Source organism: Adiantum capillus-veneris, chromosome 4, assembly GCF_014529385.1.
Source record: "Adiantum capillus-veneris isolate H3 chromosome 4, ASM1452938v2, whole genome shotgun sequence".
Taxonomy (NCBI): Eukaryota; Viridiplantae; Streptophyta; class Polypodiopsida; order Polypodiales; family Pteridaceae; genus Adiantum; species Adiantum capillus-veneris.
This window is the reverse complement of record NC_140934.1, coordinates 113,540,706-113,562,215: the sequence shown is the minus strand read 5'-3', so window position 1 is coordinate 113,562,215 and position 21,510 is coordinate 113,540,706. Positions and strand designations below refer to the sequence as shown.

The following is a 21,510-nucleotide window of genomic DNA, read 5'->3' as shown; positions in this document are numbered from 1 at the left end:
CAAGCCAAACTCTCCTAACTTTGAAGGCTAAATATGCAGCCTGGCGGACTTGCTTGGGTCTACGTCACTGTCATGAGTCCATCCAAGCAAAAGTTTACAAAAGCCTAAAATGTACACTCAGCACCGCTGCTTCAGTGCTCCAACCGTCTGGAGCAATTCCACCTGCCTCAATTGTAATGCTTCAACCAATTGGTAGGTAGTGCTCCAACCGTCTCGAGCAAATTCCAACCGTCTAGGGCTCCAATCCCCCGAAACAGCACGGTTTTAGCCAGAGAGAGATAGACAGATAGATAGATTTAATTATCGTCCACGGAGGTCAAATATGACCCGTGGGACCGAAACAAAAGCATTACATGCGTTCTTTCAGGGTGAAGCGTTCGATACATATCAGTTAGGGACTGAGGGTCCAACAGGGATAAAGGAGAAAGGGAGAAAAGGGAAGGATAGGAACGAAACAAAACAAAACCTAAGGGGGGTCATGTTGAGGGGGAGCTGACTTGGGAGTTCGAAACTCTTGAATGATGGCTTTACCGCCACGGTAGATTGCCGATTTACCTTGTCTACGAGCTTCATGCATCTTTTTGAGCTCGCTTGCTTTACGCTTGAGTTGATTTGCAGTCAATTCCTCGGCAATCCAAAACTTTGTCCCCTTGAGGTGATAGGATTGACGTAGCAACCTCATCTGTTCTTCTTTGTTCTTGAAAGTGAGGATGCATTGGCCATGGGGCACACGCCTATGTGTGTCGTTGATCCAAGAGATAGTGTCGGGCTCGACGTTGACTGGTTGAAGAAGGTCATTGAGTTTGATGATAGATTCTTCGAGGGTATCCTCCTCAGTGCACCATGGTGAGGGGAGTCCTCCAATCCTAATCTTTAAGGCAAGGGATTCTTGTATCCGGCATTCTTGTAAGGCAGCTTGTATTTCGGTGTCAATCTTTTTATGCGCTGCCTCATTGGCTTCTTTCTGGGCTGTCTTGACAGTCTCCGTGAGAGACGCTTCAACTTCGAGTTTCTTTGCAAGCAAAGTTTCGCTCTCCTTAGCCTTTGTGTCCTCGTGCTTAATCAAGCGTTTTTTCAGTTCAGCATTCTCCAAAGAGAGTTCTTGGATCTGAACCTCTAAAGCTGTGATCCTTGCGTCTTGGCGAGCAGCGGGATCCTTTCTGGGCGCAGCTGCCACAGCAAGAAAACTCTTGCGTGTGTTGGAAATTGGTGTGTTGAAGGAAGTCATGACTATGCGGAAAGCTTTGGGTCTATGGCCAAGCTCTGCTTTGTGAGAAAAATCTGTTGAGCGACCCCACTCTTGCAAACTTTCAAAAAATGACCTTAATGCTTAAGAGGAAGGGATGGTTCTGCGACTGTCGTGACTGCTGCAGGCCGACCAAGGCTGTTGGGCGAGTGACGGCAGGTGTACAGAGAGAGAGAGAGAGAGAGAGAGAGAGAGAGAGAGAGAGAGAGAGAGAGAGAGAGAGAGGGCTTGTGTCCCCTCTGTATTCGAGAGAAGCTCGGCTCTATATTCGGCAGCAGCCCGCAGCTTGGGCATCACGGGCAGGGTTTGAGAGAGAGAGAGAGAGAGAGAGAGAGAGAGAGAGAGAGAGAGGGGAGTCCTGCTCTGTCTTTGACAGTAGAGCTCACGACGACTCTGTGTCGCGCTGGTGCTAGGACAAGCTCACGAGGACCCTGTTCGGCCGCTCACGGGGGCTCTGTGTGTCGCGCTGGAGCTAGGGCATGGCTGAAGTCTCGACGCCCCCCCCCCACAGGGCTGCCCTCGCCCAGGGGGAGACGTGCTCAATGCAAGGAGGGAGGCTTAGGGTTTGCAGGCTTAGAGAGAGAGAGAGAGAGAGAGAGAGAGAGAGAGAGAGGCCCTCGAAGCCTAGCAAATGCAAGAGCTGCAGGCTGGTCAAAAAATTGAGAGGCGACTCTACGAAGCCTCACTCTGTTCTCCTCCTCTCGAGCTGCACCTCCTAGAAAGTACTCTCTCTCTCTCTCTCTCTCTCTCTCTCTCTCTCTCTCTCTCGCTTCCTACAACGTTAAAATTCTTTTCTTCTTGTCTTCATCTTCTCTTCATCGTGCCTTTTTGCCTGCCACCCAGAGTACCCTCCTCACCTTCTGTTCACCAACCCTTCCTCTAGTTATGCCAGTGGCTTGCCTGAATCCTCATCTCCTTAATAGAGTAGTATAGATGTACCTGCAAGTCGTGAAAGGAAAGGTGCTGGACGACGAAACTTTTGGGGGCATTGACAATGTTGCCTATAGGGCATCTGGAAATATTTGGTGGAATCTAGTACATCATAGCCCAGAGGGCATCTACAACATTGGTTTCAACGAGTGGACAAGCACGAGGAGGTGATACAGAAGGTAGTGGTGGTGGGCTACGAAAGGAGGTAGAGTGCTACCAACCATAACCAAGAATTATGGACTCTAAGCTACCCATTTCATAGGTAGCACTAAAAGCTTATGAAAATAATTGCATGCAGTATATCATCTTTTACAATATATTGCTATGAATATACAATATATTAAGAGTAACTACACTCTTCAAACATGGAGTCTTGATATTGGTCATAGAACACGCTATGTATTAATGTGGAATCTATACACAGAGATGGCTCTGTTTATGATAAAAAGAGCCAGAGAGTTCTCTGTACAACATATATTTGGGGTAAGCTCTACAACAGCGAGCCCACGGATGGCCTTGGCAGACTACACGCACACCACGACTAGAAGGGCCAAGAGCATGAGCTCGAGAACCACCTTCTTGGAGACTGCCATTTTTAGCTTCTCTGAAGGCAATGTTGGTACTATGATGCATCTCTCTCTCTCAACTCTCTTCGTCGCATAGATCTTTAAGGTCTCTTTAGATAGACTCCTACAACGTTAAAAATTCTCTTCCTCTCTTTTTCTTCTTCTTGTTCTCCTCTCTCTCTCTCTTTCTTTTTTTGGTGCAAGATTGACAGCCTTACAGGACAAAATTAGTTAAGATTGTGTCTAAGACAAATCCATGTTCTCTATATTTGACAAAAACCCTCAAGAAAAAACATGCATTGGAGCTTTTCCAAAATGATGGACAATCATGTAAAACTTGGCTTACTCAAAAGCTCGTTGATTTTCCCTTCTGACCTCTTCCTCTGGAGAGAAGGCATTCACAATGTTGAAAATCCTTCTAATCTCTTCTGGGGTTTTGTTTTTGATCATGTCTGTGATCGTCTGACATGTCAAATCAAGCAGACTTTGTATGTTCAAATAGTTGGCTGCCGGAATGAGATCAAAGAGTGTGTGTTGATTAACCTTCACAAAATTAGCATCGGAGGCTTTGATGTCTTCTTCACAGAGGTCGGAGGAGGATTTGGATTCCGCAGCAGAAGAAGCGGAGGAGGAGGAGGAGGAGGAGGAGGAGGAAGACGAGGAGGTTTTCAGGAAAAATTTGCAGTGGACGAGGAACCCTTTGAGGTGGAGGAGGGTGTGGCCTTCCAATCCATTTTCATAAAGAACATGGTCGAGGACACAGGCAACTACGTCGTCATCCCCTTGTCCAACGTCACCAACAAGATCCTCGCCAAGGTCATAGGCTGCGTAGTTTGATCTCTGCCATCGCTTCTGTCTTACTTCTACCTCTTCATCTTCGTGGACTGCCCGCCTCCTTCCCCCCCCCCTCTCTCTCTCTCTCTCTCTCTCTCTCTCTCTCTTTGGTTCGTACTGAGGTCCGCCTCTCTCTCTCTCTCTATGGTTCGAACCGAGGTCCGTTACGATCCTTTTGAGAATGTGAAAACCCCCCAAATCAGTACAGCAGCCAAAAGGAGACTGCTTCTCTGCAACAAATCTCTCTCTCTCTCTCTCTCTCTCTCTCTCTCACTCACACACACACACACACACTCACTCTCACTAGTACGGCCGGTCGCCTTCGGCGGCCTCTTTCTCTCCCCCTCTCCCCCTCACTCATATAAACCGGAACTCACCGGATGCAGCAAACTTTGACACATGGCACTGGAAAACCAGTCTCCTTAATATATAGTATAAATAGATGCGTTGTAACTTGTGAGCCCACCCCACGCGGCGCTGCGTACTGATTTGGAGGGTCTATTTGGAGTAATTCCTTGGGAAGCTGGAAATTATAGAACAAAACATAACACCATGGTCTACACTCAATCATGGTGCGCTTGTCCATGTGTATGGTTGGCATCTCTCCCTCTTTCCATCTTTGCCCAAAAATAGACCGTCAACCTTTGTGTCCCACTATGCCATGTTGAGCTAGTGCAACTTGGTGCTCCTCTCTCTCTCTGTCTCTCTCTCTCTCTCTCTCTCTCTCTCTCTCTCTCTCTCTCTCCCCCCCTCCATTCGCCACCTCTCTCCTCAAACCCATGAAAGCATCTGGGTAGATTTCTCTTAATCAACCACGTTAAAATCTTTTGTGACACCTAGGTGGCTCTACCTTAATAATAATAATAGATTTTTTCAAAAGATTCTCTCAAATCTTTTAAATTTTGAATATAAAAAAAGCTACAAGCAAAAGAGTTGGCATCACAAACATGCAGACCTCGCATAGGTGTGCACACAAGCAAGCCCTCTTCCCTTCTCCCAACCCTCCTCTGTCCACCGATGTCAAAGCCTTGCACAAGGCCACATGCCGCCATCCCTTCGCATTTGGTGGAGGTAGCAAAGAGCTTTGTCTTGTGCAACCCTTTGCAATTACTGAAATGATATTTCTGCCATAGAAATTTTAGCAATGCTAGGGAGTAGGACAGGAAACACAGCCAAAGCCAGGGCCTCACAAGCGCACACACACACGCACACAGGGGCCATGAAGCCAAGCCATGTTCCAGGCATCCAAAAGAGAGCATCTAAAAATCTAGTCCCTATAATATTTGAGAGCATCTCCCATTTATTTCTCCTTTTTTGAAATAATTCTAGTCGGTATCCCCTAATCAAAATTCTTGAAGAAAATGGGTGTCGACTTCTCAATATTAAACTGGGTTCACAAGAGGCTATGGAAGCCATGCAAATTCCTTAGTATCCAATATCACGGAGCCATTTGGACTTGGCTATTCGCAAGAGGTGGTGTAAGTGGAGGGTTTGACTAGTGATAGTGATATCTTCATATTAATAAGTTGGCAATCTATTCTCACCTCGATGCTTCAAACATCATTGAAATTGTCTTTTGCATACTTGCAACTTTGTGTGCATTTGAGACTTATTTTATTGAAACATTTCTAGTAATCTACTTGCTTGCTATTATCACCTTTGGTAGATCTGCTCGACGTTTACTTTGCTCGAAAAAACTTGCTCGGCGTTTGGTAAAACTCAAAGTTTTCCCACCGTAGCCGTCGTGCATAGTGTTGATGCCCACAAAGGATCAGCGGTGAAACACTTTCTTTTTCTGACAGTAAAGCAGTGCTATCCTCACCTTTGTGGACCAACCTACCTTTGTCACTATATAGCCACCTCTCCCCAAAAAATACATGAATTTTATTTTATTTTAATCACTTTCTTTGAGAGGCCTTGGAGAGAGACTGTAGCGGTTCTCTCTCGCTTACTCTTTCTTTACCTCTCTCTCTCTCTCTCTCCCAAGTGCATATATCCAGCCACCAAGCCACCATCTATTAGCCACTACTCCTCCTCTTACCCCAGCAATCACCTACCATCCAACTCTCTCTCTCTCTCTCTCTCTCTCTCTCTCTCTCTCTCTCTCTCTCTCTCTCTCTCTCTCTCTCAATCAATCAAATAGTCAAATTCCATACGTGTTATATTCTTAGTCATTCCCTAGAGGAATCGGCTAACGGCAAACAAACCAATTGATTTTTTTCAACAGTAGATCCATCAAACAAGATCTAGTAGGAGCCCCCAAGTTGGAAAAAGAAAAGAAAAAATAATTTATTAAATGAGTTGGATTAATGTTTATGGAGTCAGGATCTCCTATGCTGATTTCTATTTCACGTACTTTTGTTGGTGACTCTCTTCGAGAAAAGTAGCATCTTCAAAAGCTCCATACTGTAGTCTTTTTCTTCTCTCCCCACGATACTACCAACGTAAGTATCTCTTCTCTATCTTGTTTGGTCTATAGCATGGGCTTCTTCAGGGGGGTGCCTCTTGGAGGAGGCTCTGCACGTTCCACATAGGCCCTCAAGCAAGTGATTCTTCAGAAGGGCTCCTCAAGGCACCTCTTGGAGGAGGCTCTACACTTTCACTACCATGCATTTAGGTGTACTCCCTCCCAACATTCCCCAGATCTCCTCATCCACTTCCATGCAATTGGTTATGATCACCTACACTTTAGCTTCCATCAAACACACCCACATAATACTTGAGCATGGCCCGACACCTTTGTAAATACAACACGTTATCACTCAGACTTGTGGGGCGCCTCAAAAAAATAGTGGATTTTTAGAGGTAAATTGACTATACTACTTGAAGGATTTTACTTTAAATTACTTAGCCCCAGGTTTTACTTCAATCAAGTAGTGCTACTTTTTTTCCCCCAAACTCACAATAGTGAGTATCTATATATTACAAAAACAAAAAAGTTACAATGAATGTCATGCTCCTATCGATCCATGGCATCTATCAACAACTTTACGACCTTCCCATACATTGGCTGACAAAGGGAGCCACCCTATGACCAAAAGCATCAATGAAGATCCAAGATTGTCTTGGGGTTGTCACCAAGGAGAGAGCCCTGTCACAGCAATCGCCTTGACCACCAAGCCAGGGCACCCAGATCTACCTGCAAATAAAAAACTAGTAGAGTCATCTTTTCTTATTCTACTACTTAAGTAAGCTAGCAATGCCAATGTTGGTCTCACTCCTCTTAACCTTAACAATATGAATGATGAGGTCTATTTTTTCCTCTGGAGCATCTCTTGTATATTTTGGCTCATGCAAAGGACTATCCTGCATCTCCTCCACAGGGCGCTCAATCTCTTTTCTTTTCTCACCAAAAGGTCCTCCATTTGCAGTAACAATCCCTGCATCTCAACTACCAGGCAATCCAACTCTTTAATCGCCTCTTCTCGAGATATATCTTGGTCAGCAGTCGCGGTGCCAGTTTCTTCCACCACCTCCTCTCTAGTCATCTCCTGGTTGCCGGTCTCATCGATTGGGTTGCACTCCTTCTCTTGAGGCTTGGCATCCCTGGTGACTCGCCTCCAAGTTGTCCTAACCTCCTGATTTCAGGCAATTTCTACCTTGAGGCAGTTCCAGGCATAGTGACCAATTCTACGACATTTGCAGCATGCATTTGGAAACGATGCAAACGCCACCTCTTATCGAAGGGCACCCAATTTGTCCATATTAAGATTCAAATATTTTGTGATGGGCATGCTCATGTTCCACAGTAAATAGACCTTTACATCCAAGCCTGCTCTGACCGTTGCTTCTTTGGTATGGACAACACTCGACCTGCATAGCAGCAATGGAGTCCACATGTTCTTGGAGCTAGATAGGGAGGTTCTTGAGTGTAACCCATATCGGGTAGAAGTCCAGAACTCTTCACTGAGACAGAACTTGGATGACCAAGGCATCACATAAGCAAAGTGGGATGCTCCCCAAATGCTACCTCTGATAAAAAAAGTCCTGAATAGTTTTCTCAAAGACAAATTGTGCCACGTAGAAGCCTTTGCCCATCACCATGAACTAGCAAATCGTGTCTCTGCTATTTTTCACCGCTACCGCCCACTCCCATAGGCTTTTCGTCGACATTTGACACCCATAAAGTACAAAAGAACTGAGTGAGCACAACAGACCTCAAAGCTCTTTAGTGCAACTTCAAGACTGAATTTAGCATGCATTGTGTAACCCTCCTCCACCTTACTTTGATTGTAGATGATCGCTCCACGCAGAGCTGCTTTGGCCAGAGAACAAGTACCAAAGGAGGAGGGCTTTAAAACTTTTTAAGGGATTTCAAAGTCAATTGCATCAGTTTCATTGGCTATCTTCCCAGTTCCACCCTTCTATTGTAAAGACAAAATGCATATTGAGATGAGCCCCTTGACCAGCAGGGTCAAGCCCTTCCACCGTGCCGCCATCATGCACTTCACACATAACCCCGTCATGCTAGGTTATGCACACCAATTGCGATCCTTGATCTGCACATAGATCGCGATCCGTCAAAGAAAAAAACAAACACAAGATATTTCAGCCTTTACCTATTGTAGGGGGATTTCTTGTGGACAATACTGAGTTACTACGTAAATCACCTGAAGCACTACTCCCCACTCTATGCAATGATAGTATGAAACCCCCAAGTGCTGATGATGGATTGTGATCGGAGGAGAACGATCGCAATCCAATAGCAAACCTTCAACAAATTAGAGCCATCGAGAAAGCCAACGCAAAGAAAATCGACTTTCTATTTTTATAGGTTGGAATCTTCCATGATTTCCCTTGATGTATTTTGAACATTACAAGGCTGGCACATCTACAAAATTCCTATGCATAACGAGATTGAGCTCATTACCTCTAGCTTTGAAGGGAGCTCTATGAGTTAAGCCAACCCACCATGAAGGCTCACATGTAGATTGTTCTTTGGGCAATCCTCATTTTATTTAAAAAAAAAGTATTCTCGACCTGTAGCTAGCTCTACCCTTGGCTCCCTCCCTCCTTTTCTTTCACGTGGCGGCTACTTTCTGCTTCTTGCCTTGTCACCACCACGTGTGCCTTTGGTTTTTCTATTTGATCAGATAGAGCATCTTCAAAAGATTTTGTCTATTCGCTATTTTGACATACTTCCTTTTTGTAATCTCCAATTCAGAATGGTATGAATTATATCAGTTCCTTTCAAAGGGAGGATCCCAGAAAACTGGACTCAGAATCAGAAGAAAGCTTTGATTATTAAGAGTCTGAAGTTCACCATCATAGGAGGATTGCTCTATAGACTGGGAGTAGATGGGTTCTGCGAAGGTGTGTGCCGGTGGAAGGTAATAAAATGAAAGTTATTTTTGAAGCACACAATGGGGATTCTGGAGGACACTTCTCCACTGATATTACTTATAAGAAGATTTTGCAGGCTGGATTATGGTGGAAAACTCTGATATCTGATATTCAAATTTTTTGTAAAACCTGTGATATATGTCAGAGAATGGGTAGACCAATAGCAGCTGATATGACTCCACTTACTCCAGTTCAACCACTGGGAGTATTTATGAAATGGGGTCCGGACTTCATGGGACCATTCAAGAAGGTCACTTCAAGGAAGAACAGGTGTATCTTAATGGCTACGTTTTTGTAGATAAAGTAGTAAGGATAAGTAAGGTAGTTCTTTTAGTTTGGATATTGCCCTACGACACATGTAGTTGACTAAGGAAGATAACTCTACATGCATATATGCATATGTCACAAAGAATGTTTATTTTCCATTTTTCGTATCATTTAAGGAGCAACACTGTGAACCATAGCTTTAAACAAAAATTTATATTTTTTTATTTGATAGCACAATGCTCACCCTAACTTTTATAATTGAGTGATTCTCTTAATAGCTATGCAAGAGGATCTACACTAAGCTAAGACTTTTGTTGTACGATCTTCATTACATTTTCAAATAAATTCGTTGTTCATTTCATCAGATCATGGTTATCAAAACTTGAAATTCTATTTGCTATAGGTCTCTTTTTTCCATTGTTTTTCAAGCTTTTTTAGTGAAGCTAATTAGTAGGTATACTGCAAAGCAATCAAAATCACACACATTGATTGAATATGTATAGGAAAACAAGAATTACACTATAAAACACTTTTGTAAGTCTTGTGTCACTCAAAATTACACTCATTTTTTAGGTTCTTAACAGTTGTGCACAACAAGGTATGGTGATGATTCTATCATAATACATCTAAAAGAGCATCACTAATTTTCTTGCAACCAGGTTCATGTGTGTGTGTGTGTGATATATATACATATATACACACACACACACACACACACACACATATATATATATATACATATATCTATATATCACACATATATCTATATATCTATATCTACATATACATACACACACACACACATATACATATATGTATATATACATATATATGCATGTTTCTCCTATTTTGGCTAGAAGCAGTGTCGCATACCACATCTTAAGGCATAGTACTCAATTACTTGGTATTCAAGTTATCCTCTTCTCAGTTAAAGCTAACTAGATAAGCTACAAAATTTCAAAACAATGTGCAATTCTCTTGTAAGAATGTATTTACTTGGAGTCACCTAAGTTTTGAATTACGGTGTCGATTATCCAATTTGTCCCAAACCAACCTATTTAGTGCAGATCCATCAATTTAGGCAATATTAGTGCAAATTTGTTGATTAAGCAGCACGACCATCAATGCATATCCATTGGTTTAGGTATCATTTTTACACATTCATTTATTTAAGCAACACAACCATAAATGCAGACTCGCCAGTTTAAATAGCATAAGTGCAGACCCGCCAATAAAGGCAGCACAAGTGAAAATTTGTCAATTTAAGTAGCATGTCCAATTGGTCTCAATTCACCGGTCTAAGCTACAACAATTACAAAATCATATTGCAATAAGGGCACCACTGCTATTAGTGTGATTTTGTCAACTTGGGTATACGATGAAAGTGATTTGGATTATATTGATTTGGAAGTGGATTTGGCTTGTGATGATATAATGATGCCATTGTTTTGGATTTGGATTTAGATATTTGATATTAAATGATGAGTTTGACCAATGATATCCTAATACACTAGGATATGACACATATTGTTTATTCTAGCGCTATATGGAACACTATAATATGCGTATGTGGATGAATGAAGGCATAAGCAAATTAATCTATATAAGTTTGTTAAATTTTATTTTGATACATTATGTTTCTAATACATAGTTTTAACCACTATTTTTTATAACTTATGACTTGCACATTATTAACATAGAAATTGAGAGCAATTGCTTCCTTAACACTATAAATATTGGACACTCAAGTGTCTTGAGACAAAGTGTCCATTTTTCCTTGCAAATTTTGGATTTAATTTGTGAAGTTAGAAACCAATTCTTGAAGTGTTGATCATCAAGGAGTTAGCTTATGAGACAAAGAAAAGTGAGGATTTTTTGCTATGTCAGAATGAGCACTATACTAAGAGATTGTTTGTAAGTTTGAAATTGAATTTTTCACCAAACATTTACATTTTTTTGTCAAAAAAAGCATAAAGGGCCTCTAACTTCTTGAAAAAAAAAATCAAGCTTTTAAATCGTTTGTAATAGATTCTTGCTATGAAAATAAAAATATTAACCTTAAAAACCCTACCAAATGTAGAAAGCAAAAAAAAAAAGCTTCGATTAATGTTGATAAGGGAGCAATGTTTGAGCTTTTAGAGCTCATATCAAAGACTTGATGTAATCTTAGTACAAAGGTATGATCCAAAAGGATTGACTTATAGGTTGATACCAAGAATCTATACATTTTTAGGCATCAAATCCTACATAAATCTCATAAATCAATGCGCATTTCGAACTTTTGTCATGCATAATCTATCAAGGATATAAAATGTACACAAAAAAAACCATGTAAGTGAGATTATAAATGCTTCTTTTGTATACTAATTGAGAATTAGCTATGCTTTATTAAAATTGATAAAAAGGTTCAAAGTTATGTAGCTTATATCTTTCATGCCAAAAATGAAAATTTTCTAATGACTTCAATTTTAAGATACAAGAATATATCCTATTTATAGCTTACATAGGCAACTATTATTTTTTTGCTAATGTATCACTTGGATAGCATATATATCTCTTCCAATTATAAAAATAGAATGGTTTTCTTCATATATGATCCCATACACAATAGTTGTGTATCAGATCCTCATAACTTAATATAATATCAAAATATTTTTAAATTGAATAAAATATAGACAAACAAGTGGGGCTAGTGTAAATAAGTTGCTTACAATTTTTTCTAGGCCTTTGCGTTCATGATAAGCTCAAAACTGTAAGGAGCTAATTTTCAAAAAATATATGATTATTGTATAAAAGGCCCTCAAAAGGGATTTTTGAGATTCTCTTTTAGAAAGACATAGCATTTTATTCAAAACTTTGAAAAAAGAATATTTAAGTGTCTTGTTTTGGCACCAAACTAGTGTTAAGGGAGGGCTATGTGATGACACTTAATTATGATGCATATTGCTTGTATATAGGTTGCAAACAGACTAATAGATGGCAAGCATAATTGATTCATGGCTTATGCAATTGAAAGATAATTTATGGATATTTTATGAATTGAGAAATAGTTATTTTATGTCCAAGTGGGACGATTGTAATCATTCTAAGCATTGAATGATATCTATAAATAAATATGCGTCAAGGAAAATCATCACGCTTGCACGAGGTGAGATTGTACCATGTCTCCCTTCTCTTCTTTCCCCTCTTCTCTCGTGCGTATGTGGAACACTCCACTCTAAGAGGTGCACATGCGTGCTCCCGTGCTCTCCCTCTCGCTCTCCATCTCCTCAAGAGGGTTGCTATATGTAAAAACTATATATTCTATGCATTTGAGGACTATTTTAAAAAACCCTTAGATGTGGTTTTTTCACCTATAAGAGGGACCCTTTTCCTATTCAATCTATTTAAAAAAGTAATAACATCATTTTTCAACACCCATTTGTATGTCAAAATGTGAGAAAATATAGAATAAAACAATCCCTATTTTTGAACCCATGTGATAGGCATTTTCTTTTATTGTAGTGACCTTTCCAAGTCCATCTCTCTCAGATCGTGTACAAGTCTAATCATATGTATGTGCAATTCATCATTTATGTAGAATATTTGATTATGTTTCTCCTATGCTAGCATATTTTCTGTATTTTTAGGGACTCCACAAATTCATCTGTAGCATTATTTGACACTACAAGTCTCAAAGTCCATATACAAAAACGTGGACAATGACAAAATATGTCAACTTGTACAACATAATATAATACATCCATGACTATTTTTTCCTCCATATGTCCACACTTCCTCCCCATTCGTTTCTACTTATTTGAGCTCTTCAAGAGCAATGCGGTGATCACAGCTCCACCAATAAAACCAACTATAAAACATTAGCCTACTCAAGCCCAAGTGAGACAAGTGTTTTGGCCACAACAAAGATATAACATACTAAGGAGTTTGTTGTGAAGTTGGCCATCACACTTTTGATTTTGGTAGTTTTTTCATAGTTACAGAAATTTGCACAAAATAGGATTTTGGCTATGTCCAATAATGATTGCTATGAACTTTCTCATTTCTATGATGTGGGTGGAGAATTTGTGAACTTTTTGGACCGTTGATTAAGAACCACGGATTGGCAACACATGTCAGGTGAGCTTGTTTTATAATGTATATGGGTCTTTCCATCATTGTAACTTGGTCCCTTCTTTTAATGCTCAATTGACTTCTTTGTTTTATAAAGGTTATTTTTTTTTAATGCAAATGGATCTTTCCATCATTGTAATTTGGTCCTTTATTCGATACTCACCTGAATTTTTTTTCTTTTTTAAATCTTTGTTTAGTTTATAAGTTTTATAAAGGTTATATTTTCCTTTTATAATGTAAGTGTCTCTTTTCATCATTGTAATTTGGTCCCTTTATTTAATGCTCACTTGATTTTTAAAAAAAATCTTTGTTAAGTTGATAAATGGGTCTCTTCATTTAAGGATCTAATGACTTTCTTGTCAACTTTTTGATTTAAAACATACTTTTTTCCTTGTAAATTTTCTTTTCATTTACATACAATTTCTAACTAAAAAAATATAAATTGTCCTTAAATGAAAGAATTTTTCCACCATTAAGATTTTTTTTTTCAACTTTTGGTTTTGACATGCAAATGTCACCTTATTACTTTAGTGCATGTATTATTATTAGAGATTAGCTTTAGAAATTTTTCACAACTAAGTTTTTTATTTTCAACTTTTTGTTTTGATATGTAAATGTTACCTTGTTACTTTAGTGCATGTATTATTATTAGGGATTAGGTTTAAACATTTTCAATATTAATTTCTATCCTAAGGATATCATGGATTTCTTTCATTTAATAGCATGCATCATTTTATTGTGTAATTTGTTTTATTGATATATTTATACAAGAATTAGATCAATTCCTAAACTCTCACTAATATTTTATATGCTTTATGTTTTCATGAGGTCAATTAATATAACACTCAAACATAAGGGCATAAAGAAAAGCGAAGTTTTTTGGTGCAATTCCTTTACCATTGAATTGAACTGTTGGATGTTCTCCATGTGGCATTTGAACATCTCAGGATTTTAATGTGTGCATAAGGAAGTGTCCCCCCTCCCGACTCTCTCACTTCATTGGAGTCGAGGTAGCTCTCTCTCTCTCTCTCTCTCTCTCTCTCTCTCTCTCTCTCTCTCTCTCTCTCTCTCTCTCTCTCTGGCCACCATAAATCTTTGCCTTGTTTTTGGACTGCATAAGGAGTCCTTAGTAAAGCGTTGGATTTTGGTGCAATTGCGGACCTTTGGATAAAGCTTGCGAATTAGTGCCACATGGCAATTTCTTTTTTAATATTTCTTCTAGGTCTTTGTGAGAGGCGCTGACATTTGTATACCTCTCTCTTTAAAGAGGGTCATTGAATATTGGGTCACAAACAATCTTTCTCGTCCTCTTCCACCTTTTTATGTTATCAATTTGCTACAATGCTTCCAAGTGGTTTTTCAAACAATTTTTTATGGGGTGTCCCTTCCCCCTACCTGATGGACCTTTGTAATCTCCTTTTCCATCATTTAATTAACTTTCTACTTTTTTAAAAAAACATTATTTTTTATGTTTTTGGAATATACAAAGCACATTTCGTCACTATTGTTTCCTCCACTTTTTTAGATTACGAGTCTCCCCGCTCAGTTTTGTTTGAAAATGTACAAAAGATCCCAGATTAGAAGACTACATTTATCAACACAAAACCATCATGAAGATCACGAGTAGCTGGCTATCTCTATGTCCTAATTTCCTAAATTCATGTGCCCTCTTTTGTATTTTGTAACCCCGGAGTGTTTTGTGGGTGAGGGAACTAAGGAAAATGGTATGTATATGGGTAACTACAACCAACTCTCCACCATATTTCTATAGGGCATTCACATAGTCAATGCACTATCTACATTTTTAACAATTTGTGAAGAGTTTCATAACATAAAAAGTTGAACCAGTGTCTTTCTTTTGTTCATAGTTCGTTAAAGGAGAGATTTTGGATTGCAAACCTATTTAAGTGCATACATTACTTATAAGGTCAATGCTATGTCTTATGAGTAGGTTATATTTGTTTCACACAAAGATGATTTTTTATTTAAATTTTTTGATATAACTTGATTATACTCATAAATGTGTCTCACAAAATCTACAATGTTCACCTTAATATTAAATATTTACTTTAAAAAGTACAGTAAGAAATTCATCAATAGTATCCTATTTTACCTTGAAAATGTACATTGTAATGACAAGGCCAACCAAGCATGGCTAGGTTTTCTTATAGTGAAGCCATTAAGATCTACTATTAGGAGAGAATGTAAACTCATCAACTAGTATAGAGCGATTTCTTTGAAAGGAAATGAGAATCCTTACTACGAAATGTGAGATTTAGTATGGAAAATGAATGGACCTAAGGATATGGAAAGTCAAGTGAGTTGGAGATGAAAGAGGAAATATTATTCATGGATATGAAAACACAAATATTATAGAGGAGATGGAAATCAGGAGTCTCATTTGATTGTAACAAAAAAACCTTCCATGCGATTATTCTCTCTCTCTCTCTCTCTCTCTCTCTCTCTCTCTCTCTCTCACACACACACACACACACACACACACACACACTTTTGGTCACTTCAATCTCGTTGGAATTGCCTCATCCAACTACACACACATTTCTGCTTATGGTGGGCACACGTGCACGTGCACGTGCACACACACACACACACTTGATCACTATACTTGGCCTTGATTGCTTCATCCGTGAGACACACACATAGACTATTTTGTATTACCTTTGGTGAACTTGGACTCACTTGCTAGCAAAACTTTTTTACTTGGCCTAACCTGGTGGCCTGCCTAGATATAAATGCACATAATGTTTGAGTAGATGGATGGATTGGCTCTCCTTTGGTTTTGTGGGTAACATGTTTAGATACTGGCTCTGTCCTCAATAGGATGATATGGCGGCTGATCGTTTTATTGTCCTGTGGTAATTACCTAGAATATTTTCCCTGCTTTGGTCTTAATGGGAGAATGACTCGTTTGGACATGATAGAGCTGACTTTATATCACAATCTCGGGAATGTTTGTGCTAGCGGAGGGTTACTTTGTTGAGTCTTCACATGATACCTCCCCTTTTAAGGGTATCTACTAGAGGGTTATACTATTGAGCTCTCTCTCTTTGTGAGACTGTTTTTTCCTATAAATTTATGGTTTCAATAAATTTTTACCTAAGTAAATCTTTGTATTTATGATCATAATTGTTTCCCCTCCCTATCCCTTCTCTTGCCCCTCTTACCCTACTTGCTAAAAAACTTGACTCTACCTGATTGTTTTAGGTGCTAACCATTGATTTTACAAAATAAGGCATTATGCCTTAGTCATGGTATACTACCCATAATCTTAGTAGGAAACCAATGGTATAAAACCCTAAACTTCTCCCCAGATTTGATCTACCTCCCATGTGGTGGGACCGCTTCCCTATTCAATTGTTGCCTATCTAGATTGATTTGGATCTGCCATATTATCTTTTGACCAATAATGTAAAACCCTACTAGCGGGCTACTGAGATCTTGTGGGACCACACTTGTTATCACTTATTGACCCTTTTTTTTTGGGGGGGGGGGGGATGTGTCCTAGTACTTACAGGGTAAAGGGGTGTTTACCCCACCACCACCTAACTCAAAGCGTGGTTTTCTGAGCTGTCATTATTTTTCCTCCTCTTGAGTATTGAAGCTTGCCTGCAAACCTCTTGATTGCTGCTCCTGCCTGCCTACTGCATACTTGCTTGATTGGTGGCTCTCCCTATCTCTCTCCTCCCTATGTCAGTTAAGAGGAGGCTTTCTACTGCATCCTTGCTTGATTGGTGGCTCTCCCTATCTCTCTCCTCCCTATGTCAGTTAAGAGGAGTCTTTTTATGCTCCCCTGTATAACTCTTAAAGCTGCGCTTTCTGCTGATCATGACTTGGATTATGGGCCGATTTTGTAAGTTGAATAAGAGGATGTCACTGCTCGAGGTTTGTTGATTGGACTTCCTCTTGCAAGCTATTTAACATCTAGTGATGGACACTCTTCTCCCTCAATTAGCCTTGCTCTGCGTATTACTTTTTATAATCAGTGAGAGAGGCTTGCTACGCTGTTTGCTGTCTTGCATACTTCGATATGAATCTGGTTGAGAAAATTGATGCTTTGTCGGTTGGTGCTGAACCGACTATGATGATTTTTAATGACTTAAGCAAATTTGATAACGGTGTTGAATGATATAATATCTTGGATTATTTGCTTTTTAAGTTACTGCAAGGAACCGCCTAATGATTTTTTGTAGTTGATTTAACTAAGCATGCATAATAAATTGCTACAGTGGTCTGATCGATCATCCCTTGAAGATTTATTACAGTGTTAGCTTAATGTTGTCATGGTGTTATAGTATCATTACTGATTGATGATCTCTTTTCTTTTACTGTGACGATTTTTATAGAATTGTTTCTTTTATGGGATGCTTTAAACCGGGTAGATTCTGCTTATACCTTTTTATTGGCCATTTTTGTTGTGTTTATAATGGGGGGATTTGACAAAGTATAGGTGTATGTATCTATTTTTGTACTTATGTACAAGTTGTTGCAGTAACTGGCTTTAACTGGTTAGGCTTCGCATTATCTCTTCAATTGTTACTCTGCCATGTTGCCTATACACACAAGTTGTCATCATCTATGCTTCTAGGTTATAATATGGTTGTATCAATAAAATTGACTAATATATTGGACTTCGGGTATTCTATTCCTAGAAAGAATACTTTTTGTATTACTCCATAGCCTCAGAAGATTAGGAATATTTGAATATTACTAGAAGGATATGTTACCTACTGATCCGAAGGATCTGTGCTGTCCAACTGATGATATGCAGAGTTTGGAAATAAAGTTGATGGGATGGATTCCATTCTTCAGGCTGGTTACTTGCTGGTTTGGTACTGCTCGAGTAGAATACTAAATATTGAGCCTAACCTATGCTCAATTTGTTTTTTGGCATGTCCATGATTCGATTATTGAATTGGATTTTGAAAATTAGATTGTTATATTAAATATTGATCAGCTTTGAACTAAACTATGCTATTGTACTTACTTGGCTATGACTATTTTTAAGGAGTGATTGCTATGGCATTATATTATTAATCTTTACTAGGAGCCGATTCTGGTTTTTTGCCTAATTGATACAATCACTGTCTCATGTTTAACTTAGTATTGCTTGATCTACTACTTTGCAATACCAATACTCAATATGTAACTTGGTATTGCTTGATCTACTACTTTGCAATACCAATACTCAGTATGTAACTTGGTATTACTTGATCTACTGCCAGCTTATATAAAAAATATGCGGCTGTTAATGATTTTTTGAAGTACACTAAGCTCAAAACTACACTGATGGTATCAATTTTTGACCAGTAGATGATTGATACATGGGGGCTTTTTGGGCTTAATGGTTTAAATGGGGTATGGTTCACTAATTTTTTGGCAAGGATGACCGAAAGCACGCATCTCATACATCTAAACCAGGTTTATGATAAAGTATATGGTAATATTGAGACTCTTTAAGCTGACTGGATAGAGTCCGTTCTTTTGGTGGATACTTGCTGATTTGATACTGACATCTGGACGTTGCAACATTTGGCTTTAAGAGGAAGTGGTAGTTAATCTGGATTTTCTAAGACCATAATGAATGACTACTCAAAACAAACTTTAGTAGACTAATTTAGTTGATAGTGGTTATGCCATTTGAATCAGAAGGGGGCAATGGCCTTCTGATCCACATAATAGTAAAAAATATTTTTATGCTATAAGAAATGTGCTCTGGTTTATAATTCAAAAAGTTACATCATGTTTTGAATACATCACGCTTTAAAAAATGAAATATTAAAGGATCTTTTTTGACACTTGGATCAGAAGGGGTGGTGGCCTTCTGATCATTATGAATACACTTTAAAATTAAGAAGGACTTTTGACACTTGGATTAGAAGGGGTGGTGGCCTTCTGATCACAATGAAAAATGTGGAAATACACTTCTTTAGGTTTATCTACTACTCACTTTTGGACGGGTTATTTGAATCCTAAATACTCTGCACTATTTGATACTCTAAAAAGGATCGTAGGTTTAGGTAAAAAGGTTTTAAAGTAGGACATGGATAACAATTGATAGGTTCATCATTGACACCTGTAATATGTATTCTAGGCTAACGAATATGTTGTCTTGTTTATATGGATGTAGGTGAGAATTCTATCTTTACTTAGAAATTTTTTGGCTTAACTACTCTCCGTCATTGAAGAACTGGGTTTTCTCTGCCTGGTGGACCTCCACAACTAATTAGTTTTTTTGTATAAGATCATTGGAATGATGCCTCATTCTGATTATATTGTACAAAAATGAATCTAAGACTGAGTCATTTTTGCAAAAATATATGTCCAGTTATCTAAAGCCAGTTGTCTTTTGTGTATATGTATTAAGCTTAATGCAGAAACACGCATGCGCACGCGCGCACACACACACACACACACACACACACACACACACAAATAGTCACATTCCCTAGGTCTTATACTCTTAGCCATTCCTTAGAAGAATCAGCTAACAAACTTACTGATTTTTTCAAATGTAGATCCATCAAGCATTATATATTATTAGATCCAGTAGGAACCCCCAATTTGAAAAAAATGAAAATAAAAGAAAAACCTTGCATGCAAATTATTCTCTTTCTCTCTCTCTCTCTCTCACACACACACACACACACTCTCTCTCTCTCTCTCACACACACACGTAGTCACATTCCATAGGTGTTATATTCTTAGCCATTCCTTAGAGGAATCAGCTAGCAAACTAACTGATTTTTTTCAAATGTAGATCCATCAAGCATTAGATATTATTAGATCTAATAGGACCTCCCAATTTGATTTTTTTTAAAAAAAAATCATTCATTAAATGAGTTGGCTCAAGGTTTGTGCACTAAGGTTTGTGGGTGACTCTCTTTGTCTTACTACGAGAAATAGAAAATTAGCATATGAAAAGCTCCATACAGTACTCTTCTTCTTCTCGCCCTCACGATACTGCCAACATAAGTATCTCTTCTCTCTGGTGTTTAGTTTATAGTGTGGGCTTCTTTAGGGGGTGCCTCTTAGAGGGCGCTTTCCACGTTCCACTACATGCCCTCTTATAGGAGATTCTTCAGGCGCGGCAGGGGGGGGGAGGGAGTTCAAGGCACCTGTCGGAGGAGGCTCTACACATTCCACGATTGGCCCCCTTGTAGGTGATGGGAGTTGGATGATCAACCTTTATACTACTCACAAGCATATCAAAAGCAATGTAGATCATCAAAAGGGCCTGCAACCTGAGGGCAACCGAATTACACACAGGGTGTAGGTGTGCCCAAGGTGCAAAGAGGGCAAGGAGAGAAGGGGCTAGGAGGAGTAGGTGGGAAAGCAGACAGAACAAACTAGCAAGCCATCTTTTTTGGGGGGGGGGAGAGAAGAGGGAATTTGTTGGGTTCTGGATTTGTTTTTAGTAGGTAGGTAGTAGGTGATACGATTTTTGGAAAAAGAAGAACAGGAGAATCAACACAGATTCTCCTCATGCAATGTGTGAGCACTCAACAAAGGTACAAAGATAGATTCGACTTAAAAAAAAAACGTACAAACTGCAGTTCTGTCTTTCACTGACATTGGGACTCAGTATGTTTGCATGCAATCCACCATGTGACTGCTCACGTTCTTTCTCGTTGCTCATTTGACACACTTACATGCCTCCCACAATTTGGAAACGTTGATACAAATGGGAACACATGGCAAAGGGGTGTGTGTGTGTGTGTGTGTGTGGGGGGGGGGGGGGGGGGGGGGGGGGGGGGGGGGGGAGACTAGTAGACAAAAGTGTACACGAACGACAACAATGGTAGATGGTGTTGCAGGCAGGGAGCTCCAACAAAGGCTCAAGAGACCCAAGATCTCTCTCTCTCTCTCTCTCTCTCTCTCTTGTTGTGCAGGTAGAGGCTTTGCTTGTTGTTGTTTAGAGCGGAAGGGCAGGATGCTGAGGAGGCACATGCGGAGAGGAGGCGTAGGCACACGAGGTACTTCAGGAAAATGCCTTTTGGGGAGGGGGGATATTCTTCATTAATGAATTATTTTAAAGGGGTGTCGGTAGGTGGTAGTAAGCACAATGGATTTTAAGAAGTAGTAGGTACTTGGTGGATACATACTTTCCTACCCAAATGCTTCCATGAGAGAGAGAGAGAGAGAGAGAGAGAGAGAGAGAGAGAGAGAGAGAGATCCCAAATTTGAAAGGGA

The 21,510-nt window shown here is 39.4% G+C and overlaps 1 protein-coding gene across 1 annotated transcript; it reads right to left on the bottom strand.

Annotated features, from left to right (window-relative positions):
• Window positions 1–1,450: 1,450 nt before the first annotated feature.
• Window positions 1,451–7,064, bottom strand: LOC147459828 (uncharacterized). The gene is made up of 3 exons (XM_086511639.1): window positions 6,927–7,064; window positions 3,954–4,099; window positions 1,451–3,748 (listed from the first exon to the last, which is right to left on the bottom strand). Exons 1-3 carry the CDS (start codon window positions 7,062–7,064, stop codon window positions 3,085–3,087), a joined length of 948 nt encoding a protein of 315 aa, XP_086367765.1. The 3' UTR covers window positions 1,451–3,084.
• Between the last annotated feature and the right edge of the window lie 14,446 nt (window positions 7,065–21,510).